We start from the raw sequence: 23,877 nt of genomic DNA on the forward strand, positions 1-23,877 counted from the left end.
ACAAGAGGCAGGCAAAGCACCCTCATGGATGGAGGGAGATGAGGGTATAAATCCATTTACTTACTATATGTATCCCATCTTTCCTAACTAGCCTGGATCCCAGGCATTTTTATTAAAAAAATCTTTTCACACATGATAAGAGCCAAATATGTTCATTATACAAAATATGGAAATAGAAAACAGTAGGACAAAAAAACTAAAAAAGAAAATCACCGGTAATATCATCATCCAGAGAGACACAACTAGAGTTACCATATATTTCCTCTGTCTTTAAGCATAAATTTTGATTCTCTGCTTCTATATACTCGGGTCATTCTGTAACTACAATGATAAATATTCTTATTATTTTAGTGGCTACATAAAATACTCTGTTAGGTAGATAGGGCATAGTTTACTAAATAGTCCCTGTTTATCACTTAGGTTGTTTCCAATTTTTTAACTATAAATAATGTTGTGGTGGAATTTTTGTGTATAAAGTTAATTCCTCATTTCAGTTATTCCCTTAATTTGAATTCTTAAAAGGAAGACTATTCCAATGTAATCTATATAAAGCATGATCATAAAGTAATGAGACTAATTTCCTCATGTATTAACCGTTGTCTTTTGCAATTGTAGTAGACATATGTGAACATGGATACAGATGGCTATTTCATTTAGAGAAAAAAATTTATTGAATTATGATCTTTTATCTCTTAGGGCTAACATTTACAGTTTCCTATTACATTTCAATAAGGAGAAAAGGGTGTATAATTTTGAAATTTTTACTTAATCCTTATTCCTTAACACAACAGATAAAAACAATATTATGTCAATAGAGGTGTTTTGAATTTGCTCTACTTTTATGCAAGAAAAGTAAAAATTTGATTTTAATCCCAATTCCAAAAAAATGAAAGGCAGCTTATCCAATGATAAACTGAAAATGTCATTCCCAGCAATATGGTAGTTTAGATATAAAGTATCTTAAGTGTTATAGCTCTTTTAGAATTTGTCTAGCAGGTTTTCCATAAAAAAAAGTATCTTCTTTTAGTTCCTTTCCCTTGCTTCTTAAATGGTTTAGAGTGCTTTTAGAACAAAATTTTAAGATTCGTTTCCAATATAAAAAAACTGTAAGGCCAAACTCGGTGCTTCATGCCTGTAATCCCAGTGTTTTGGGAAGCTGAAGAGGGAGGATGGCTTGAGACCAGGAGTTTGAGAACAGCCTGGGCAACATAGTGAGACCCTGTCTCTACCAAAGAAAAAGAAAAATAAAAAATAAAAAAATTAGCTGGCATGGTAGCACCTGTAGTTCCAGCTACTTGGGAGGCTCTGAGGTAGGAGGACCACTTGAGCCCAGGAGTTCGAGGCTATACAATGAGCTATGATTGTACCACTGCACTCAAGCCTGGGCAATAGAGCAAGAACTCTGTCTCAAACAAACAAACACACAAAACAAAACCTTTAAAATACAATAACTTCTTTCATGTGATACTTATAACCCTAATTCAAAAATTTCACATGCTTTTTGAACCAAGATATGTCTTTTCTCTTTTGTTTCCATAAGTAGAATGTTGAAATTTTTTTTTTTTTTTTTTTTTCGAGACAGAGTCTTCCTCTGTCACCCAGGCTGGAGTGCAGTGGTGTGATCTCAGCTCCCTGCAGACTCTACCTCCTGGGTTCAAGTGATTCCTGTGCCTCAGCTTCCTGAGTAGCTGGGATTACAAGTGTGTACCACCACGCCCAGCTAATTTGTTGTATTTTTAATACAGACGGGGTTTTGCTATGTTGACCAGGCTGGTCTCGAACTCCTGGCCTCAAGTGTTCCATTCGCGTTGTCCTCCCAAAGTGTGAAATGTTGTCTTAATATGATGTAATTAAAGTGCCTTTTCCCCCTAAAGGAAACAACACATTGTATGCAGCATATTAATAACAAAGAGCAGCTTAGTTTCAGTTGAGCAAGCTGAGGCAAAGCATGGCTCTGGCCATGCTTTCAGTGGGACATCAAGGATTGTACGTTACCAAAACAAGGCAAAAATGACACTTTCTGGGAAGCATAATGGCAGGCAGCCATGGTCTTGGAAATTCTTCATGAATAGCTGGATTTGAGTTATGGGGTATGAAGGAGGGTGGGAAAGGGGAGAGGGGAGAGGTTATGAACAGCTATCTGTGAGTTAGAGAAAAGCTCCAATGTATATTACTTAATTACAGGACAATGGACAGAATAAACTTCAGGATCATGAGGAGTGAAAAAAAAAAAAAAAAAAACCTGAGCAGTCAAGTGAGGATTAGATGAACCATCTCTGAAGATGGAAAACTAAAGAATGCTCTAGAATTCACTATGTATTGACTCTGAAGTCAGTACTAGGTAATAAACAGATCCTAGTTTCAGTTGTTTATTTTTCAAACAGATGTCAGGGTAGTTAAGAGAATGAAGTGGTTGGACTTTGGCAAACATTTATTATGCATTATTTAGTATTAAGTGAAGGCCTGATCCTGTAAAAACAAGACAGTTTAGAAAAGCCAGCTTCCTCATATTATCTTTTGAGCTTGGATACAGGAGGGATTAATTGGATTCCATTCAATACTTGTTTCAGTGTTTCATCAGATAGCAGTGTAGTGGCCAAATGTAGAATTGCACTTGTTTAATCAGGCAACGACTTGAAAACAATTATACTGAAAGGGCAAAAGACTGATGAACTACTTTTCCTTTCTCTTAAAAATAAGTGTTTAAAATGGTGGTGGCTATTACTAATTATTACCACTACTATTACATTAGATACTTGGTGAAAATAACACTTTTTTTCTCCAAATATAAAACCATAAGCCTTTAAAAATTTTAGTTCCATAAAGATTCACAAATTTATAGTTCTCTGCTGTGAATAGTTTATTTTGCAGTCAAAGGGGAGAAAGTCAAATCATGAAGGGTCTCCTTCTGAGCCTGGGACTCCAACAGAACACTGTGTACTGTTAGTTAGTATCTTGATTTAAGAATCCCTGTTTTATATTTTTCTTTTATTTGTTAAAATAAAGTATACATGAACATAAAAGAGATTTTAAAAAGAAAAGTGAAAGTTAATCCATCCTACTTCAGACCTTCAGTCCTTCTCCCCAGAGGTAACCACTGTTAGATTTCTATGGCTCGAGAAGATGTTTTGTGAATTGTCCACCAATGTTATATGTAAAATATGCAAAGGAAGTATATGTGTCAGATAATACTATTTATATAGTTTGGTGACTTGCTTAAAGAATATCACGGAATCTAGCTTTCTTTTTTTTTGCCTTGTAAACAGTAGAATTTTATACAAATATAAAGTTTTGCACCTTCAAAGCTATCACTCCAATAAGACACTTATTCAATTAAACAAATAATCTTAAAAACTATTTTAACAATGTACAAATATATTCACAACATAATCTGCTGATTAAGACTTCAACAAGGTTTATAATACCTACAACAGAATTTACAGATGCCTACGATAGTTTGTAGATTGGTTTAGTTTACAGTTACATAGATTGCTTTAAGAAATATCATTAATACAAATGCATAATTTACAATATCCCCATTATAGCAAGAAAAAATAGATTCAGAAAATAAAATGTCTTTTAGGCATTTATTATGCCAAGTATGTAAATGCTTATTCTCATTATGACATGAGAACAATGCTCTTTTAGTGGTAAAAGATCTATTAGCTCAAGGTCCACTGAAGAGCTTTCAATCTAGCTATGCTTTCTGTAAAATAAATAGAACAGCAGCAGTCTCTGGGTATTCCTTAAACTACGATGATTCCATCTATATTAACTGGGCCTTAAGTAGATGACTTCTTACAAATAAAAACAAAATTTTATAAAGTAGTTAATACCACTGGCCCTAATTGTTTTCACTTGCTTGCATACATCTAAGAAATTTCCCCACAAAGTACATATTAAAAACTAACAATTATTTCTAACTTATACAGAAGCCAAAGTGCTCGCTCTTACCATGGAAGCAAAACTTTCTCCTGAAAACAATCTACAGAAATAATATGTAAACATACAGAGCTTTGAGACAGATTAAGAACATCCTATGTTCTATGGATCAAAATGCAAAGGTCTCCATTACCTATGTAAATGAACACTTTCATTAACTTGGGATATACTGATATTACATGGCTGTGTGCATACCTATGGAATGTGCATACCTACACCACAGAACAAATCTTGACAATGTTTCTAGTGCCAACATATACTTTCTCGCCCCAACTGCTGGAAAGGAAATAAAAACTTAATATGAAAACTATTTTTCCTTTTTATAAATGAAGTTTTTAAGTGGAAAAACAAAGCCAACACTCCTCGTTGCAACATGGACTAAGCTCTAAAAGGTTCAGTTCGGAGTCAAGACTTATCTCTTCAGTTGTTCCCCAATGTAACAAAGCACATAAGCTTTCTCTATTCAGGAAGTCTGATCATCTCCAGTGTTTTGTCTTAAAAATTGCTTTCCAAAATATAAAGTAGCCATGCTGGTTAAATTCTTTCTGCTGCCCACCTTACACCTGATGTAACCATAGAGGTTGGCACCTTGTAGCACCACACCCATGATAACCACTGGCAACCACTTTACTCTGAAGGAGAAGAGTGCACTAAAGGCAAATATCACCCACAGCACTGGACAGGCAGTAAGTCCCAACCAAAAGATTCCTGATTCAGCCTCTGACACAGTTTTATTCTCTTCAGAGGACTCCTTTCTAGATTCAAACACCCAATGGCTCTTTCCATCTTCACAGTGTGATTCCACCAACGTAGGCCAACCATCAGTCTACCTGTGACATTCTTCACTGCCCAAAAGTCACATGACAACAAGAAGATAATTGTTACCATACAGGAAATAAAGCTGCTGCTGAGCAACTCACAAAGAAGATAGACGATGATTGCACTGACTCGAAAGAATAAGTGGAAAAACGATGCTACTGGATGTCTTATTTTGACTTTTCTTGGTCTATTGGTCGTCTCCTCTTCCACATTAAACAGTGAAACACCTTTAGTGTCATCATTACTATCCTGCTGCAACATGGCGGCCCTACGCCGGCCTTACTTCCGGGAGCCACGTCAGCATAGCAGCGTACGGGTCCGGGTCGGAACTCGGAATCTAGCTCTTTCTTAAAGGCTGTATCTAACATATGGATGTATTTCATATACTTAAGCTACCAGATTTTTTTGCTATTACAAATAATGCTACAATGAATATCCTCATTCATTTTGGGGGTATCCTTTGATGATATACCTATAAATTAAATTTCTAATAATGGAACACACCCTTAAAACTTTGATAGGGTCACTTTGCCTTCCAAATGGTTGTGCCAATCTGTAGTCCTGCTTACAAGGTAAGATAGTACCTTTTTATTTTTCCCCTTCCCCACAATGTATAACATTAAGTTTTAAGGTAAATTTAAATTCAGAAACAAAGATTACCTCCTCTCACCTAAGGGTACTAGTGATATCATGTCAAATAATATAAATAACTAATAAGCAGTGAAGAACTGTAAGATATAAAAGAATTAGTGAGGATAATGGGGCTGGGTTTCTGACTCAATGGGGAAATATTTACCGTGGTTGTCAAAAGTTCAGGGTAAGCTTTCTCTTGAAACCAAACATTTATTTCTAAATTTCATAGAATTTTCTGATGTTCCAGGATAGAAACTTTGAGCACAGGACTTATTTTTTTCTTCAACTCCATCATGGCTGAGAGATGTAATGAATAGATTTCAGATACATTTAGAATAAAATCAACAGTGTATGGTAAGGGAGTAGATAGTGTGTTTGAAGGAGGAGGAGGTCACAAAGATGATCCTGGGTTTCAGGCTTAAGCACCTGGGTAGACCATTTACTGAGATAAGGAATGCATGCTGGCTATTAGGAAGCGTAGTCTTGGGCACGTTTGAATAGGAAGTGGAGATGTCAAAATGGCAGTTGGCTACATGGGTCTGGATTTCAGAAGGTCTTGGCAGAGACTGGAATTTGGAAGTTGTCGCTTATGTAGTATGTGAAGCCACAGGAGTTTGCTGAGGTAGAGAATAAAAATAGAGAGGAAAAGAAAGCCCAGGACTGAGCTCTTAAGAAAGCCAACAAATAGAAGCCCTGTTACAGGTCAGATAGGGAAGGAAGATCCAACAAAGGAGGGCAGAGGAAGCTGCCTAAAAAGGCAGAGGAACCAGGAGGGTGTGTGTAAGAGTTTTTAAAGGAGGCATGATCAAGTGTGTCAAATGCTGCTGTTTTAATCCCTGGAGGAGCTACTTTTGTGAAGTGATGGATGTAAGTCAGGCTGGAGGAGGTCAGGAGTGAACGAGAGGCAAGAGTGAGTGCACTAAGTGTAAGCATGCTTTCAAGATGCTGCCCAGGAAGAGCAAGGGAGAAAGTGAAAACTTGAGGGTGTGAAACTTGAAGTTGGAAAATACTTGAGCAAGTTTATAATTGATGAAGAGCAAGAGAGAGGGAAGGGGAGAAGAAAAAAATGAGAATGAATACAAATGAGAGAATGAACAAGAGCATTAAGAGATAGCAGGTACCCTGAAGGCAGTAGGAAGGGGACAGACGTACAAAGACATCCTTTATTAAGAGACACTTCCTTTATCATAATAGGAGGGCAATGAGGATTGGCTACTGCTGCAAGAAGCTTTACAGCTTTGGCCTGGGACATCTAGGGAGTTCCCAGATGATGGCTTTTAACTTTTTGGAGAAGTTGAAAGAAAGGTCATCTGTTCCAAGTGAGATGGGTAAAGGGAAAGTTAATTTTGAGGCCAGTGAAGGAGGTTTGGAATAATCATTGTAGACTGTGAAGAGAAAGTCAAAAAGAGAAACATGGTTATGCATTACCGAAATGCTCCAACTAGTAAAGGCAACAGCCAGGGGGAGAGAAATCAGGAAACTGCATGGCAAGTTATTCACTGGCTCTAAATGGTATCATTTTTATCAGAGGAAAAGACCGCAAGATACAAAATTAGAACATTTAGCAGTTCTTTCTAAAGTCTTTCCTAAAGAAGTTCTTTTCTAAACTGAATATAATTTTAGTTTATAACAATTGCAGCCCAGCAATTCTACTCCTAGGTGAAATAAGAATTGGAAACAAGTACTCAAACAAATACATGTACACACATGTCCATAGCAACTCTATTCACAATAACCAAGAGGCAGAAACTGCCCAGATGTCATCAACAGATGAATGGATAAACAAATTGTGGCATATCCATACAATGAAATATTATTCAGTCATAAAAAGAAATTAAATACTCATACTACAATGTGGATGAAACTGAAAAACATTACATGGAAAAGAAGCCAGATATAAAAGCTCACATATTGTATGAGTCCCCATGTACATGAAATATCCAGAATTGGTAAATTCAGAGACAGAGTGCAGATTGGTGGTTGCCAGGGATTGTGGGGAAGGGCACATGGCAGCAACTGCTTAATCGTTAATTTTATGTTATGTGAATTTCACTTCAATAATTAAAAAAAAGGAACAGTTAGCAGAACAGACATTATGAAACTAATTTCTCAATAATCACATTTCTTATTTCCTACCCACCCCAGCTGGCCCCTCTCACCACCATAATTCCATTAACCATTAATAATGATTTGATCTTTTAACAATTTGATAACTACAATAACAACTACATTATATATTCCCCATCACGCTGCATTCTAGATATCTATATTTTGCCTCTATTTGCCCTACCAGACCTCATCCTTATATTTCTAGCAGCTTCCACAATGCTTATCATATATATAAGTTTTAATAAACATGTTTTACTTAGGTTTGCATGGTATACTTAGAGCATATAACTGAGTTGCTATTTGCTAAGAAAACAGTCACATTTAAGAATAAATTTAATTGTCACATTTAAGAATAAATTACCAAAATAACTTTCTATGGGCAAGTGATTATCATGGGCGCAAAACCAACACTGTTTCACTTCATTGCAGGAATTTGGAGTTTGGGGTTATTTTTGAATTGCTGATGATGGTAGGAATGAAGACAAAATGTAATTATGTTGTTCTGAAGGGTAAAAGACTAAAAAGGAGAGGCTATGAGTAAAAAAGTAAAGAAGGCCATGAAAAAGTGGTAGATTTCTCCACTTACAATTAATGCGAAATTCAAGCTGCATTAAAGAAGAGAAAGCACTGGCCAGGCGCGATGGCTCACGCCTTAATCCCAGCACTTTGGGAGGCTTAGGCAGGCGGATCACTTGAGGTCAGGAGTTCGAGACTAGCCTGGCCAATATGGTGAAACCCCTATTAAAAATACAAAAATCAGCCAGGCGTGGTGGGGCATGCGTGTGATCGCAGCTACTTGGGAGGCTGAGGTGGAGGTGGGGTGGGGATCACTTGAGCTCGGGAGGCGGAGGTTGTAGTGAGCCGAGATCACGACACTGCACTCCAGTCTGGGCAACAGAGTGAGACTCCATCTCAAACAACAACAACAACAACAACAACAAACCCCCAAAAAACAAAGAAAAAGAAAAACAAAAAGAAGAGAAAGCACCAAAGTACTCTCACAGATGATAAAAAGTAGTAACTGAGTATCACAAATTTTGGGTTATATTTCAAGGGTGCTAATTTGCCAATTATAAAATGGGTTCTTCTTCAAGGAATTTAAAAAAGTGGAATGCAAACAGGCCAGAAATAAAATGGGGTTTGTTCTGTAAAAGCTGTGCTATCTGCAGTGGGTAAGCAAACTTCCACCAGCACTTCCTGTCTGAAATAAAAGCAGAGCTCCATAGTGTGCACATAAATATCAACCCCAGACACTACAAAGAACAAACAGCATTTTGATCAGGAATTTTGATATTAAGACTATTTTCTGATGAAAAAGGGAGCAACAACATCAAGTTAACTGAAAAACTATTCAAATTAGTGTTTGAAAAAAGTTAGGCTCTAGATCAAGTAGAAATATTGCCTTTGATTTCAACATAAAGTTTACTGCATTCTTATTAAGTACACAGAATTGGAAAAGGAGGGGAAGTGGCAGGTGATATAGACCTCGGAATTCCAAACCACCATCCCTTGCCTGTAAGGAAGTCCCACAATCTAGAATGTAGCATTTACCTTCTCTTAGAAATTAAAGAGCAAAATTAAAGTAAAAACTAAAATGCTAACAGGACCGCCATTATTCCAGACTAATACACTGTAGGTTTCCTACAATAATCTGCAGCATGAGGTCAGGAAGACAATGTTTCAACACTCAGCTTTGGAAATTTACAGGAGCTTTGATAACTCTCTGGTTGGCTGCTGCTTCTGTTGCCATGGAAACAGACTGCTAAAAATGGGGCATGTTTCTTTAAACTCATCATACCTTCACACAAATTCCTTTCTCCTTTTTGTCAAAAGTTGGAATGAATTTAAAGTATGCTTCTTGTGATATGACAGTATGATGTCAAGCCAGGGACCTGGTACAGAATGGCAGAGATAACATTAGCCTGCGACAGATATACATAAAGATATTAATCATCCACTTAATTGATCACCAACAATGCAGAGGTTAAAACAATACTTGATTTTTCAAACAATTCATTTTTAACCTGTGAGATCATGTTGGTTCTATCCTTAAAGTTCTAAATTCCTTATCTATATGGTTCTCAAAGAAGATAATGTTTATTTTTCTTATTTTGGGGGCAATAAAAAATTCTACACTCCACCATGGTTTAGAATTTCAGTGTGCAGCTATAGGTAGAGCTAGTGCTACATGTTAAAGCTCTGCTTCTGAATCCCTCTATAATGGAAAAATGTACATTGTATAAAATGTTCTCATATTTCTTAATACAAATGTGTAAGGTGGGCTCTGAATAAAAGAACAATTAATGAAACAGGGAAACAGTGGAATATTGTTTACCTCCAATTTTTCCCAGAATAGTAAGCACACGGGACTCTGTTGAAGTCAGATGATCCAGACTATCTTGGTTTTTCTTTCCATTTTGTGGATTCAGGAATGGGGCTGATACACACACACACTCAAATATATTTACATATACACATTTGTATATATACCTATGTATATACATACACACACACATGTGCAATGTGCCTAGCAAAACATAAACTAAGAACTGCCATAACTTGTGTGTTATCCTAATATCACAGCAACTGTGTGAGATGATCCAGACGATGATGGACCAAGTAGCCATGCACAGCATGGAGGATTGCCACATTATCCCTTGCTATGCACAACAGCCAACTGTTCTGGTATTAGAATGTCATGTTTCATGACATGTTTCAATGTCAGTAGTATGTGGAGACAAGTTCTGATGTTTGGATGTTTTCGGTGTTTAAACTCCAAGATAGTCAATCTACTTGCTCTACTGTTTAGATTCAAATAAACGAGAAAAAGGGCAACTCTAGCAGATGATCATGCATGCTAGAATGCAGACACTGGACACTTGCACCTCCTCAGAAATCGTATTCAGTTGGGAAGTCGCCAGCCTGTGTGCATTCACCTGCTTCAACAGCCTAGAAATTGGTTTTACTTTGCCCCACACTGGAAAGGGTGGCCAAGTGGGTCAAACGGAGCTTTAATGTGGGCTCATTGTTTGTCAGACTCCATCCTGGGAGCTTTACAGCTATCACCACATCTAATCCTCATAACAACCCTACATGGCGGGTACCAATACTGAGTTTTACAAAGGAATTAAGCATTTATCCAAGATCACACAGCTAGTGAGACGCAGAGCCAGAATTAAGAAGGAAAATTTAGTCTTTCCACAAGATAATTTAAAAAAAAAAAAAAAAGAAAAGCATACAAAAAGAAATACTTCCTAATATGCTATTAAGTTTTGGCCACTGTACCAATTAACCTCATCAGTGCTTTTGCTCACACTATCTCTATTTTATAAGAAATCTTGTACCTTAAAATTCCAATAGAAAAAGTTCTTACATCAATAAGATTCACTGCTGTTATAGACTGAACTGTGTCCCTCTCAAATTCCTACATGGAAGCCCTAACCCCCAATGTGACTGCATTTGGAAAAAGGGCCTTTCAGAGGTAAAGTTAAATGAGGTCATAAGGTTGGGACCGTGATCTAACAGGGTTAGTGTCTTCATGAGAAGAGACACCAGAGAGCTCACCCTCCCTCTTTCTCTCCCTGTGCATGCACAGCAAGAAGGCTACAAGCCAGGAAGAGACCCACCACCATTAACTGACCCTACTAGGCTTCCTAGCCTCCAGAACTGTGAGAAAAGTAACTTCTGTTGTTTAAGCCAGGTAGTCCACGGTATTTTGTTATTGCAGTATAAGCTGACTAATACAACTGGGAAGACACAAAGAAATGTTAAGATCCTCTTTGCCATTCTGATGCCGCTAAAAAACCCTGATAAAGCTATCTTTAGGAAACAATGGAAAACCCAATGTTTCAAACCTATCTATATTTTTTCCTGAAAGCTTTTAATAAATTAGAGTGGTGTTATGATAGTACAGATGCTCCTTCACTTAGGATGGGTTTAAGTCGAAAACTGTAAGTCAAAATGCATTTAATACTCTGATAAACCCATCATAAAGTCAAAAATCCTAAGTTGAACCACCGTAAGCAGGGACTATATCACCTTAATGAGGTGAGACTGATATGATAAAATAGTAATCAAGGCCTACCCTGATGCTGAAAGTAGGCCTTAAAATGGTTTAAATGGTAATTTTGATGTGCCTTTTTCCCTTAGGTGATGGAATCAGGATAACCACAGCAGCCCCATGAACACTTTCCTGATTATTCTATCCCAGGAAATAAACATCCTCCCGTGAAATAATATTTACCAAGTGAGCAGCAGATGTCATGGGCCGGCAGATGCAAGCACAGTGGTGAACAAAATAGACTTAGCGCCATCCTCATAAATCTTACGGTCTAGAGGGGGAGAGGGATATTGAATAAAATAATAGTGATAGATACATACAAAGACTAAAAGGATCTAAGTCAGTTAGAGGAGGGAACAGTGGTACTGAAGGGCCTCTGTGAGAAGGCGACATCTGAAGTGAAACTGAAAGGGTGAGCTACAGGTGCTCAGGCCAGGGGCTGGGGAGGGGAGGCATTCTAGAGAGAAGAGAGATGAGGGAGAGCAAGTCCAGCAGCTTCTGGAAACATAGGCAGGGCTTTTTACCCCACAGATTTCTGATTTTATCCCAAGTACAATGGAAATCAATTACATGGTGTGAGCCAGTGACACAACGGAATAGGATTACATTTTAAGATGATCATTCTTTTTTTTTTTGTTTTTGAGACAGGGTCTCACTCTTGCCCAGGTTGGAGTGCAGTGACGCAATATGATACTCACTCCCGACATCAGTGGAGGGTGAAGGAATGAAAGGGGCCAGAATGTGTGTAGGGGGAGGGAAAACCAGCGAGGCTGTGCTCTTTCTGCTGGAGTAAAGATGCCCGTAAATATGTGATCTGAGTAAAGGGGACCTGGACAGGGCTGTTGGCCGTGGTGATACAGTGCTGTGGACAGATGAAATATTTCTGAGGTAGAATTGGCAGCTTTGGCGGCAGGACTTGGTGACAGGTTCTGAGGAGGTCAAGGAAGGTGTCAAGAATTGCTCCCAACTAGGTTCCTGGCAGGAGCCACTGGGTGGACGGGGTGCTATTTATTGAGATGGGGAACCCTGGAAGAATGTTTGGTGGGAAGGAATAAAAGGCCCACTGGAAACGTCAGGGAGGCGGATGGCTGTGCAGGTCTGCAGCACAAGAGAGGCCCAGCCCCCAGTCTGTAATGCTTGCTCATTTGGACCAAAGCATATATAGCCTTTTCTGTTATCTCGTGTATGTGTGTGTGTTTTAACTTCTACTATCATTTAGTTTCTCACTCTTTAGGCTGTCAGCTCCCTGAATGTAGGGGCTTACAGAAGTTTAACATAACTGGCATTGTGCTATGTGAAAGCACTCAAAGCCTTAATTATTTCTAATAAAAAATTATATAACTTCATCTCAGTAGTAGTATGCACCTTTTAAAAATATTGAATAATGTCTGTGAAGAGAGATCTTTTACTTTTTCATTCCTATTGTATAAAAACCATATCTCGTATCTTTTAGAATTTACTTTTTGATACAGGGGTCCTGTTCTGTTGCCCAGGCTGGAGTGCAGTGGTGTGATCACAGCTCACTGCAGCCTCAAACTCCTGGGCTCAAGGGCTCCCTGCATCTCAGCTTCCTAAGTAGGTAAGCCTATAGGCATAAGCCACCACACCTGGCTAATTTTTTTTTTTTTTTTTTTTTTGTAGAGACGGAGTCTTGCTGTGTTGCCCAGGCTGGTCTTAAACTCCTGGGCTCAAGTGATCCTCCTGCCTCAGACTCCCAAAAGTGCTAGGATTATAGGTGTGAGCCACCGTGCCCCACTCTTTTAAAAAACATTAATTTAGTGGCAACTCACTTGTACAACACTTTCAATTAGTAGAATGTTGGCAGAAAACAAAGAAGACATTCCAGAAGAAATCAAAATAGATGTTGCAAAATTCACGTGCTTTGTAATACCTTCTGTACATTTTAACCATTTATTTTAATTGTCTATTTTATTTTTAAAGATGATTAGAAGCAGCAATCAGAAAAGGAAGAGCAGCCCAAAGTGGCAGATAATAAAAATCAAACAATTAATAACAATTTGAGTAATCTAGTAATGATCCAGCAATCATTCTGTGCATGGACAACAATCTTACATACCTTAACAGTGCCTTCGGGGCACCACGGCATTACATTTGAGGTGAGCCATTAACTTCTAATGGAATTATAAATTATATCTGAAAGTGATAATTCCAATTATTATATTCTGTTTAAGAAGGCAGAGAAGGGTATACTACTCTTTAAATACTTATGCATAATAATAATGTGTCTATGAGATGCAAGATATTGGGGGATGAGGGGGACAAATAGGCCAGACAACAATTCTTTCTCCAAGAAATATTATGGGGCTAATAGCAAAGACAGTGCAGATCTATATTACACTAGCATAAGGTGAAATGCCATAGAATGGTACAGATACAGTTACTGGGAATATACAGGAGAGAAGAAATTATCATTAGCTGCAGATCTATATTACACTAGCATAAGGTGAAATGCCATAGAACGGTACAGATACAGTTCCTGGGAATATATAGGAGAGAAGAAATTATCATTAGCTGATGGGATCAAGTGCCTTTCTTTAAAAAGTGGCACAGGAATTGGATTTTAAGAGACAGGGCCTGCAAGGCTGCAGCGAGAGAGTGCTTTGCTCAAAGCACTGAGTAGCATTGTCCAGAGCGTTCTGTGAGGGCAGAAATGGAAATATTCAATGCAGCAGCCACTAGCCACATGTGGCTCCAGAGTAGTTGAAATGTGGCTCATGGGACTGAGGAGCTGAATTTTTAAAACAATTTATTTCATTTTAATTATTTTAAATTTAAGCAGCCATATGTGGGTAGTGGACAGTACAGGTAGAGTATGCATAACTTCCATCATTTAAAAAAAGTTCTGGTGCTTTGGTAAAGTGATTTATTTAATCTCAATGTATTTCCAGGTTGGATTATTCATAATATCTCAGACAAATGTTCATTTTCTTCTCAAAGCTACTACAGACACATCCCGGTACAGTATGTTAATTTACTGCACTGCTGGCTGGGCCATCTACCATAAGCTTTCACGTACTTCATCTCGGCTATTAGCCAGTCTGTGGCAGAACTGGAAATGTGGCCCCCCAAGTGTGTAACTCCTCCCCACTCCCTTGACACTCATGGTTGAGCCACACAATGACAGGAGCCCAGGTCCCCAGGTCACTTCTTGGAGGACAGCTGCCTGGGATAGTTGTCCTGCCCACACTGGACTGTGTTTTGAGCACGAAATGCACTTTGAATGGTTAAAACACTGCGATCGAGGGTTGTCTTGTTAGGGCAGTTTTAGTTAAAGTAATTAAGACAGAACTCAGTTTTCTTTCTGTAGTATCTTATTTTTCACCATTAGAGAGTCCTTCATATCAAATATCATTTTTTCCTCTTAAAATCCATTTGCTACCATTTGCCTGTGATAAATATGGAACATAACTAGCTAGTAGCATTAGAATTATGATTCATTTATCTCAATAATGACTCACGTTAAAACACTTATTTGAATTAAATCATCTCAATTTATTTGATTTTTCCTGAAAATTCATAATTATCAACTCTTCAGTTGTCATGTCAGAGTGGTTTGTAATACTCTTCTTAGCTGTAGATCCAGAAATTGAAAGCTCATGTATGTTGAGTATAATTAGAGAATGTTTGAAGCCGTTTGTAGACAAGTTAAAAGTTGAGATTTCCTATTGCTGCTTTGACAAAAGACACTAGTATAAGGAGAATTTTCTATTTTGAATTTGTTCGGGGGAATTCATGACATTTATTGCTGTTCTCTCCTAGAGGAGAAAATAATTAAATTCTCCAACCACATATAATGGCTGGTATCTATCAAAAAGCTTATATAAGCATCAACAAAGCTATGAGATGATATGCTTTATTATCCACACAATTCTCTGCAGTGTGATGACAACTATTCACAGGTGGTCAGCAGTTAGAACTTTTTCCTCTTTTAAATTTTCAAAAGGTATTGCTAAATTTTCTTGTTAAGGCATCCCATCAATTCTTGGATCCTACAGTGTTTGCTAATAAAGGCTGTTTTCCCCTCATAATAATTTCATCCAACTAGCACTGTCAACAATTACAAGATTCTAAAACATCCCAATAAAAGGAAGCAAGCAAGCAACTACTTGAGAAGCAGAGTAGCCTTCCAAGCCCTGATAGTGGACACATATCAGACATACAGAGCCCAAGCTTGTGTCTATGTGATTAAAAAGTTAAATGAACCCAAATTTATCCCTCCTTCATTACCCAGAAACTTACAATTCAGACATTTAAAAAAATTCTAAAGGATGCTCTTTCAAACAACCCAAAAACAAGTTGTCCAAAAATGAGTAGGAAACCACTGTTGATACAAAATATGATAAATATTTTTAATAACTGTCCTTTAAAACATGAAGTATAAACTATTAGGGATTATTAATAGTCATTTATATATTTGTCTCTTTTGACAAAACAGCACAAATCTAATTAGACTCCAGGGTATTTTAGAGTAAAACGTTAACCAAAAGTATTTGAACTGCTGCCATCTCAATCAACTTCCATGGATTCATGTAAACGATGCAGGACCCAATACTCAAAAGCAGATGAAGTAACCAGGAGCTTGTCCCAAAGTTAAATTCTACAAATCTGATGAGCTGAACATTGTTGTTCATCTGCAGGCAGGATCAGTGACATACTGAATTTTGGGAGTTCAATTTTGCAAAGAGAACCAAGTTATTTTTATATGACTCCAAATTTTAAAAGTGCCTTTCTATAATTTTTATTTTTTCCATTCTAATTAAAACTAGATCTAATCTTTTCAGTGTCACTAACTTTGAGGCAGCAAATCACCCTTAATCTCTATATATATTATTTTAGCCTCAACCCTATCTATTAGATGAGTAGAATCTATTAAATGAGTAGAAATATTTAGTCTGTTGAGATATAAAGCAAAACCCAGTTCAATGCAACTACAGTGAGACATTAATTTTATCATCCAATTATTTCTGTGGAGTGTTTTAAATATAAAGTTTCTCTCCTCTACCTCTTTATATCAATAAATTTAACAAAACAGTAAGAGATATAATACTTCTATTTTGTAAATATATGCAGGATTTTAAAATTTAAATTTTAAATAGAAGGAAAAAGAAATACAAAAAAAGCAAGGAGATGAGAAACTGGCATTAACAAGGCATCTTATAAAATCACTATGAAGTAGGTATTGTTTCTCCTCATTGTACAAATGAGGAAGTTAAGGCTCAGTGGAGTAAGCTTGTCCAGGATCACAAACCTGGTAAATGGTGCATGTAGGATTTGAACTCAAGTATTTCTCACTCCAGGGTCTATGCTGTTTTGCCATTATACTATTATACCTGTATAAATCGAAAGCATAGTCAGAATTGTTAGGGGAAGAATCTGTACATTATGTAATCATCTCAACTCTATTTTGTGGTTCCTGTTGATGATTCTGTTACTCTCTTATGTTTTTAATCCTTGCTTTCTATATGCCTTAATCCCATTGCTGTTGTGACATCTTTTTATTTCTCCTGTTTTCCTCTACTTTCCTAGTTTTTCAAGTACACAAAAATGTTTTAAATTTATAGTATTATTAGGAGCTTGACACTTGAACTTAAATGATAATTCTCAAACTTTAAAAAACGAATGATTTAAGAAATTTAAGTTCCCTTCAATAAGTCTCCAGAAATGCATCCTAAAAATTCCACTGGCATCGATTTTTATAAAAACCGACAGTACGACATGCTGTGCACAAGCAGAGGCAACTCCATTGTTTGGTTCCTAGCAACAGCTATTTATACTTCATTGTGTGTCATTTATTTCAACCTAGGAGTTTTTCCTGCCCATACCCAAAAGTAGTTCAACTCCAGCAAGTCTAACTCTTGTTTCTTCTTCTTATCTTTTAGAAGAAGCTCAAAGTACTACTTAGACCAATTAACTCTACATTTACTCTCTGGGTCTCTACAAGACGGGCAAGAGCGAGCGGGAGGCAAGGGGGTGGCTGCTGGCAGCAGCTGAAAGCAGAGAGGCTGAAAAAGGGTGATTGTGGGTTTTTTGCTTCCCAAAGATGACTAGGAAACCAATTTTCAAATTAAACAAGCATTGAGAAGAGTGACCCTCATGTCTCAAATTCAGGAAAACTTATTCTCTGTAGACCCTGAATTTCTTAAACACTGGCTACAGGAAGGCAAGCTGTGTACCAGTCTTGTCATGCTTCCATATGCCAGGACAGAGGACAGCAATGCCCACATGTTTGGCTATTTCCTTAAATCAATCAGTGAGGTGCCTGTGCAGTGTTTACTAACAATAATAATCGACAGTATTTATTCTCAAGCTTATTCTTTGCTTGCTTTTCTACAAAACAAAATCAAGCTATGCAATGTGCTTTTTAAAACAAAAAACGATGCCATGCGCATTACAACCAATTAACCTATCACTGTAGGATTTAAGAGCTAGCTACCTTCCTGGTTTTAAACAGTAAAAATCATAAGCATCTTAACTGAAAAAATGAATTTTCCTGGAATTACGTGTTTGGAAACCTAAAAGAAGCAGTGTTCTCACTAAGATAAAAAAGGAAATGGCCTCTCCGAAAAGACAGAGGGAAGAGAAAAAAAAAGGAAGAAAATATACAAAATGAACCTGGGAAGATTTTACCAAAATGAGGACTGGCTGTACAAGTCCCCTTACTGTATTAATTCCTGCAAAAGCCCTACAATTCCATCAGCTAATGAATCTTTAGTAACAGCTACCCAGAACAGCATTAAGCTTTCATTTCAAAGAACTTAGAACGTGTAAGGTACATGAGTAAACAGAGAGAGCAGACACACGGCATGGTAACAGACAGACACGCTCAGCTGGCTGACCAGAATATGAATTTGGCAGTTTTGCCCCTGTCCACAGACAGACTGACCTTCCTTGAGACTTTTCTGGTTGCTCCCCTCAAGGCATTCCTTTTCTTTTAATGGTTCAAAATCCCCAGCAGTTAAAATCTCTGGGAAGCCCTGTTGCTGCTTCTTGGAGCTATCGATCATGGTGAGAGGCTTCTGGAGACAGGCAGCATCAAGCAGGAGAAAAGCTTAATTTGCAGCAGAGCGAAGTGCGGTGCTCAGAACACTCTGGTCCCTGGGTCCCTGGTTGCTCCCCACAATACCCCAATCACTGGCCAATTATGTCTTTAAGCAGCTGAAGGCAGCCATTACCCTTTAGTTCCCAGCTTGACCTGCAAATACACTCATGCCGCTGGAAGCCCTTAACTCTCTCCCACATCGGGAGGCAGAGCCACACAGGCACGATTCTAAAATCCCACCCCTTTTCCCAGCCAGCCCCCTTTCCCTTGCCATTCCAGCTTCCCCCGCGCTGGGGACTTCAATCTGCAGTTTGATGGTCCGAATCATCTGACAAACACTGAGTCAAGCAGTTAAAAATAAATCTTCTAGTTGTTAAAAGAGAAGACTTTGCTGATACCTAAGAAGACAAATTGCTGCCTGTGGTCTCTCTCCCGCTCTCTATAAACACAGCCACAGGCTGTGGAAATACTTTATATTGGCCAGACAAGCACATCCATTACTCATTAAGTTCTCCAGCTACACAAACGGCAGTCTAGGACATCTGAAGGAAGCGGGTCTTATCTCAGCAGAGGCACACAATGAATAAACATGCTACCAGCATATGTGAATGAAGACAGAGTCATTTCACTACCAAAGTTCTTTTATGGTGTGCTTTGTGCTGCATGTGGCTCTTCCTGGCAAAGCCGATGCTCTTTGTAATAGGGAAATGTACTGCAATTGCAGCTTTCTTCCTTTGGCAATTCAGACCCAAGCAGCAGTTTTCCTTAGTGCCACTAGTCGGCTGGGAGAGTTAACATCGCCATGATTTTTTTTTTTTTTTTAAGGAAAATTCTCCCCCCATGCATTAAAAGCGGCAACACTGAGAGCTTCTATTTCATAACAGAGTAAACCAATGACCAGCCTAAGTTTAATTTTACATGAGCTATCAAGGATGGGCACCTCTCCTGCAAGACACAGGCTGCTGTTCACTACATATAGGGACACTGCTGGAAGGAAATCTCTAGATACAGGAATTCCAGGCAAATATGGAGATAAGCCTGTCTGCAAATACTCCAGATACATATCTCTGTAGCCAAAATAATCTGATTTTTAAAAATGGTTCAAAGTATGTTCCTTCGCAGAGTTCCCATAAAACCCATCAGAGATTATAAGAGCAGTAGACTGTGAATACTGTTTCATGAGGTTCTGTTTTGTCCTCTTTTTTTTTTTTTTTTTTTTTTTTTTAAATAACTTCTAGCAAAGTGCTTGGAATATTAGGTGTTCTCAATAAACATTTGTAGCATGGTTGAGTGAATGAATTAAAGCAGAAGACAGTGCATCAGGAAAACTTCCTTTAATAATACCCAGAATTCTAAAGAAGTCCTGGGTCAATAACTAAGAGCCACTAATTTTAGATGAGCAACTAAATAAGTTCTCTAAAGGAAGCACATTTTCTCTTCAAAAGAAAATATACAGACACATTTTAATAGTGCACCTGATAAGACCCTCCTCTGGGATGAAGGCTTACATTTTTACAGACAGAAAAATCAATATTCTTTCCACCACTTAAACACAGGTGGGACTGGATGAAGTATTCTGTCCTTTGTGCCTGGTTCCAAGGCTGGTGTGCACTAAACCCATATTGTTCTAGAAAGATTGCTATCTATCCTTTTTCAGCATCTCACAGGACATGCTTCTTGTCAACTGAAATTCCTTCTGAAGCAATTTAAGTCCATCTTTGGCAGTCCAAACCTCTGCAGGAACAAATAGTGACAAGCTTATCACACTCTCAAAAATGCCCTCAAACGTTCTGTTACTATCTCTGACCCTAACGCTTGTATTCTTCTGAAGAAACTACTCCTGCACTTTTAAAGGAGTAATAAAAATAACCATAGTTCTTTGAGGACATTCTTTAGGTTGGTAACTTAATTAGCTGTTTTGCAAGGTTTATCTAATTTAACCCTCCACAATCCGTGTGGTCGCTATGATTATTTGTGTATGTTATAGCCATTTTACATGCCAAGACTCAAGTCAGAAAGCTTCTAAGTAGCAGGTATGGAATTTAACCAAAGTCTTAGTTCTCTAAAGCCCAAGTCTGTCTATGGCCTTGCCCTGCCTTCTGTCTTCTAGAATATGCTCCAGCTCCAGGCTTTAATTTAATCCTGAGACAGGCTTAACAGCAGAAGCCATGACTTTGATGGCCCCCTAGTAATTCTACTCCTGGTGAGAGGAAAGAAAGCTAACATAATCATACTAAAATGATTTTATGAAAGCATTTTAACTACTCATGAAATAGTAATAGCAGCCAACTTTATTTAGTGCTTACTGTATGCTATAGACTATATTATCTCATTTATCCTACTGCAAGACTTGTGAGTTCAACATTATTTTCCTCATCTACACATGGGAAAATGGAGGCTTAAAAAAATCAGTGGTGGGTCACGCCTATAATCCCAGCACTTTGGTAGGCCGAGGTGGGCGAATGACTTGAGGTCAGGGGTTTGAGACCAGCCTGGCCAACATGGCAAAACCCCATCTCTACTAAGGATACAAAAATTAGCTGGGCATGGTAGCACATACCTATAATCCCAACTGCTAGGGAGGCTGAGGCAAGACAATCGCTTGAACCCGGGAGACAGAGGTTACAGTGAGCTGAGACTGTGCCACTGCACTCCAGCCTGGGCCACAGAGTGAGACTCCATCTTAAAAAAAAAAAAAAAAAAAATCAAATACTTTGTCAGAGGTGGCATATCTTATAAGTGGTGGCCAGGATTCCAAAGCAGGCAGCTTGGCTCTGGGGCCTACATGCTTAATTACTTTGCAAAAAGAACAACGAAAACAATAAATGCCAACTTTTTTTTTTTTTAATTTCAGGATGTTGCTTTTAAATCCTGAAAAATACCCAACTGTTCTTAGGTCACAAGCCTATAAATCTCAGTAGATGCACAACTACACCAGCCACTTTAAAATTCTTTAACATATCTGTGTGTGTATGTATCTTCAGTGTGTGTTAAATGTGTTTTTAAAAAGCTATCTCTTAAGAAACCTCTGCATGCTTATTTTTTATATCTAATAAATATCAAAATCCCAACAAGAAAACACATTATTCTGCTGTAGGTTTATATGAAAAGTTGTGTCTTTGTAGTTCTCAAAGAAAGTAATTTCTCTAGTGGTGAATGTGCCTGAAAGAACATTTAGTTATTTAAAAATTTTTTTGAAATAATTTCGAATTTACAGAACATTTCCCCCAGAATCATCTCTGAATAGGTTCTAACATGATACTTCTTTACCCTAAGTGTTCAGGTGTGTAATTCCTACAAACAAGGATATTCTCCTACAGAACCAAAATGTAATAATCAATATCAAGATGATATTGATGACTGCTTAGTCAGTATAGATATATCAAATTAACATTGATAAGAAAAAAACCAAACACATAAAAAGAGGAAACAAATTAACATTGATGTATCTGCATTCAAGTTCCACCAATTGTCCCAACAATATCCTGTATAGTAAAAGGATCCAAACCAGGATCACATCTGACATTGAGTTCTTGAATTATTAAGTCTCTTTAGTTTTTATCCATCTCTAACATTCTCTCAGTCTTTCTTCACTTATCTTTCCTTGAATTTTGATGATTACAGGCCAGTTATTTTATAGTGTTATCCTCAATTTGAGTCTGTCTGTTGTGTCCTTATGATTAGGTTCTGGTGATACATTTTCAACAGGCATACCCCAGAAATAATGATGCAATCTTTGCATCCTATCAGATAATACACAAATTCAAGTATATTCAGTAATTGTCTCAAAACTGATGATGTATATTTTGACACCTTGGTACTGGCCAGATTTCTCCATGGCGAAATTATTCTTTTTGTATATAATTATTCTGTGGGAAGGTGCTTTGAGAACAATCCTTTGGTGTACTTGGCTAAATTATTTATCACTATGATGGTTGCCAAATGGTGAATTTGAAAACTCCATCATTCCCTCTACATTTATTAGTGGCACATCCTACTATAAGAAAAAAAAATTCTCTTTACACGGTTTATGTTACCTATTTACAGTCTCCTATTTCATGCAATAGCTTATAATCTGTGACTTTCATTATTTATTTTGATGCCCAAATTGTCCCAGATTTGGCTAGTGTGAACTCCCAGTTTCTTATTGTCATGATTCTATCATTCTTTGAGCAGTTTCTTACCTTCTTACTTCCCGGCACAAGATGTTCCAGACTCATCTTGTACTTTTTCCCTGCTTTGTTTAGAACCCAAGGTCTGAATGCTAGGTACGCTCACTGCTGCAAGGGTGTCACTGTTCCCAGGCCTTCTCTGCAGACAGAGCTGGGGAACATGTCTGAGTTTCTATGTGTGTGGATGTATACACACACATCTACATAACATTTGTATCTCTATATATGAATGGATGTAAATATACATCTATATTTAAGTACATATGTCTGTATTTATTTATATGTATTGAAAACCATGAGTTCATCCCAATGCCTCCAATTCCATTCCAGTGCCACAGGTTCGCTCTCATTTTTTTCTGTATTTGTGGCCCCTTCTCCTACAGGGAGACACTTGTCTCCCATAGCTTCTGCCACTCCACTCATGGACACTCTGTATACATCATCACTGCCACTGCTGTGGCTAAAACTGTGCAGAAGCCTCTTCACCCTACACTGGCCTGCCTCCCCCTCTCCCACAGGGCAGCTGCCCAGCTCAGCTCCACACAATGCCTTTTGGGATGAATTAGGGAGAGATGGAGGAGACCTGCAGTATCCCTCAGTAGGAGAAACCCCTACCACCGTCACCTCAATTGCTTTCCAGTAGGTTTGCCCTTGTTCCTCTACTATATGTGGTACATCATCTTCACTGTCATTCGGCTCTAATGTCATGAGTGACATTTAACTTCAAATAATATGTGATGAAAGTCACTTCTGCTATGATAAATCTCCTTCCACAGTGTTTGTGTGTATGCACACTGAAAAGAGCTGTTTTAGTATGAAAGAGATGACCATAAATCAAGTCCATTTTCCCACCACCCCAAGCAGATATTTAATGAGTGTGAGAAAAACTGTATGACTTAGAGACTAGGAACAATCCAAGAAAGTCTTCAGGGAATCAGAATACAAACAAATGCAGCTCAAGGGACTTACACAAAAACTTGGCAGAGTTAATATATGCTTATAAAACTACTGATAAAAAGAATATTGCTGTGATGATACTATACTTCACTATGAAAAAAACCTGGTAATATTTCCAACTGGGC

General features: G+C 37.9%; 1 protein-coding gene and 2 pseudogenes across 5 annotated transcripts in view; 1 reads left to right on the plus strand and 2 right to left on the minus strand.

Moving 5' to 3' along the window:
• MRTFB (myocardin related transcription factor B) overlaps positions 1–23,877 on the minus strand; it is a 190,359-nt gene that overhangs the window by 60,237 nt on the left and 106,245 nt on the right. Inside the window, exon 1 of one of the 4 annotated variants that reach the window (XM_012497408.2) lies at positions 18,468–19,498. The exons of the other annotated variants lie outside the window; for them this stretch is intronic. Coding sequence (XP_012352862.1) covers positions 18,468–18,588 — 121 coding nt within the window. The 5' untranslated portion in view covers positions 18,589–19,498. Of the gene's footprint in view, positions 1–18,467; positions 19,499–23,877 lie in introns of those variants that run through there. 4 annotated transcript variants of the gene reach the window in all.
• On the plus strand, positions 963–1,006 carry LOC115831346 (annotated as a pseudogene).
• Positions 3,255–7,154, minus strand: LOC115831296 (annotated as a pseudogene). Its single transcript, XR_004026818.1, has one exon. The product of XR_004026818.1 is annotated as a Golgi apparatus membrane protein TVP23 homolog B pseudogene (transcript).

Source organism: Nomascus leucogenys, chromosome 18, assembly GCF_006542625.1.
Source record: "Nomascus leucogenys isolate Asia chromosome 18, Asia_NLE_v1, whole genome shotgun sequence".
In the NCBI taxonomy this organism is placed as follows: domain Eukaryota; kingdom Metazoa; phylum Chordata; class Mammalia; order Primates; family Hylobatidae; genus Nomascus; species Nomascus leucogenys.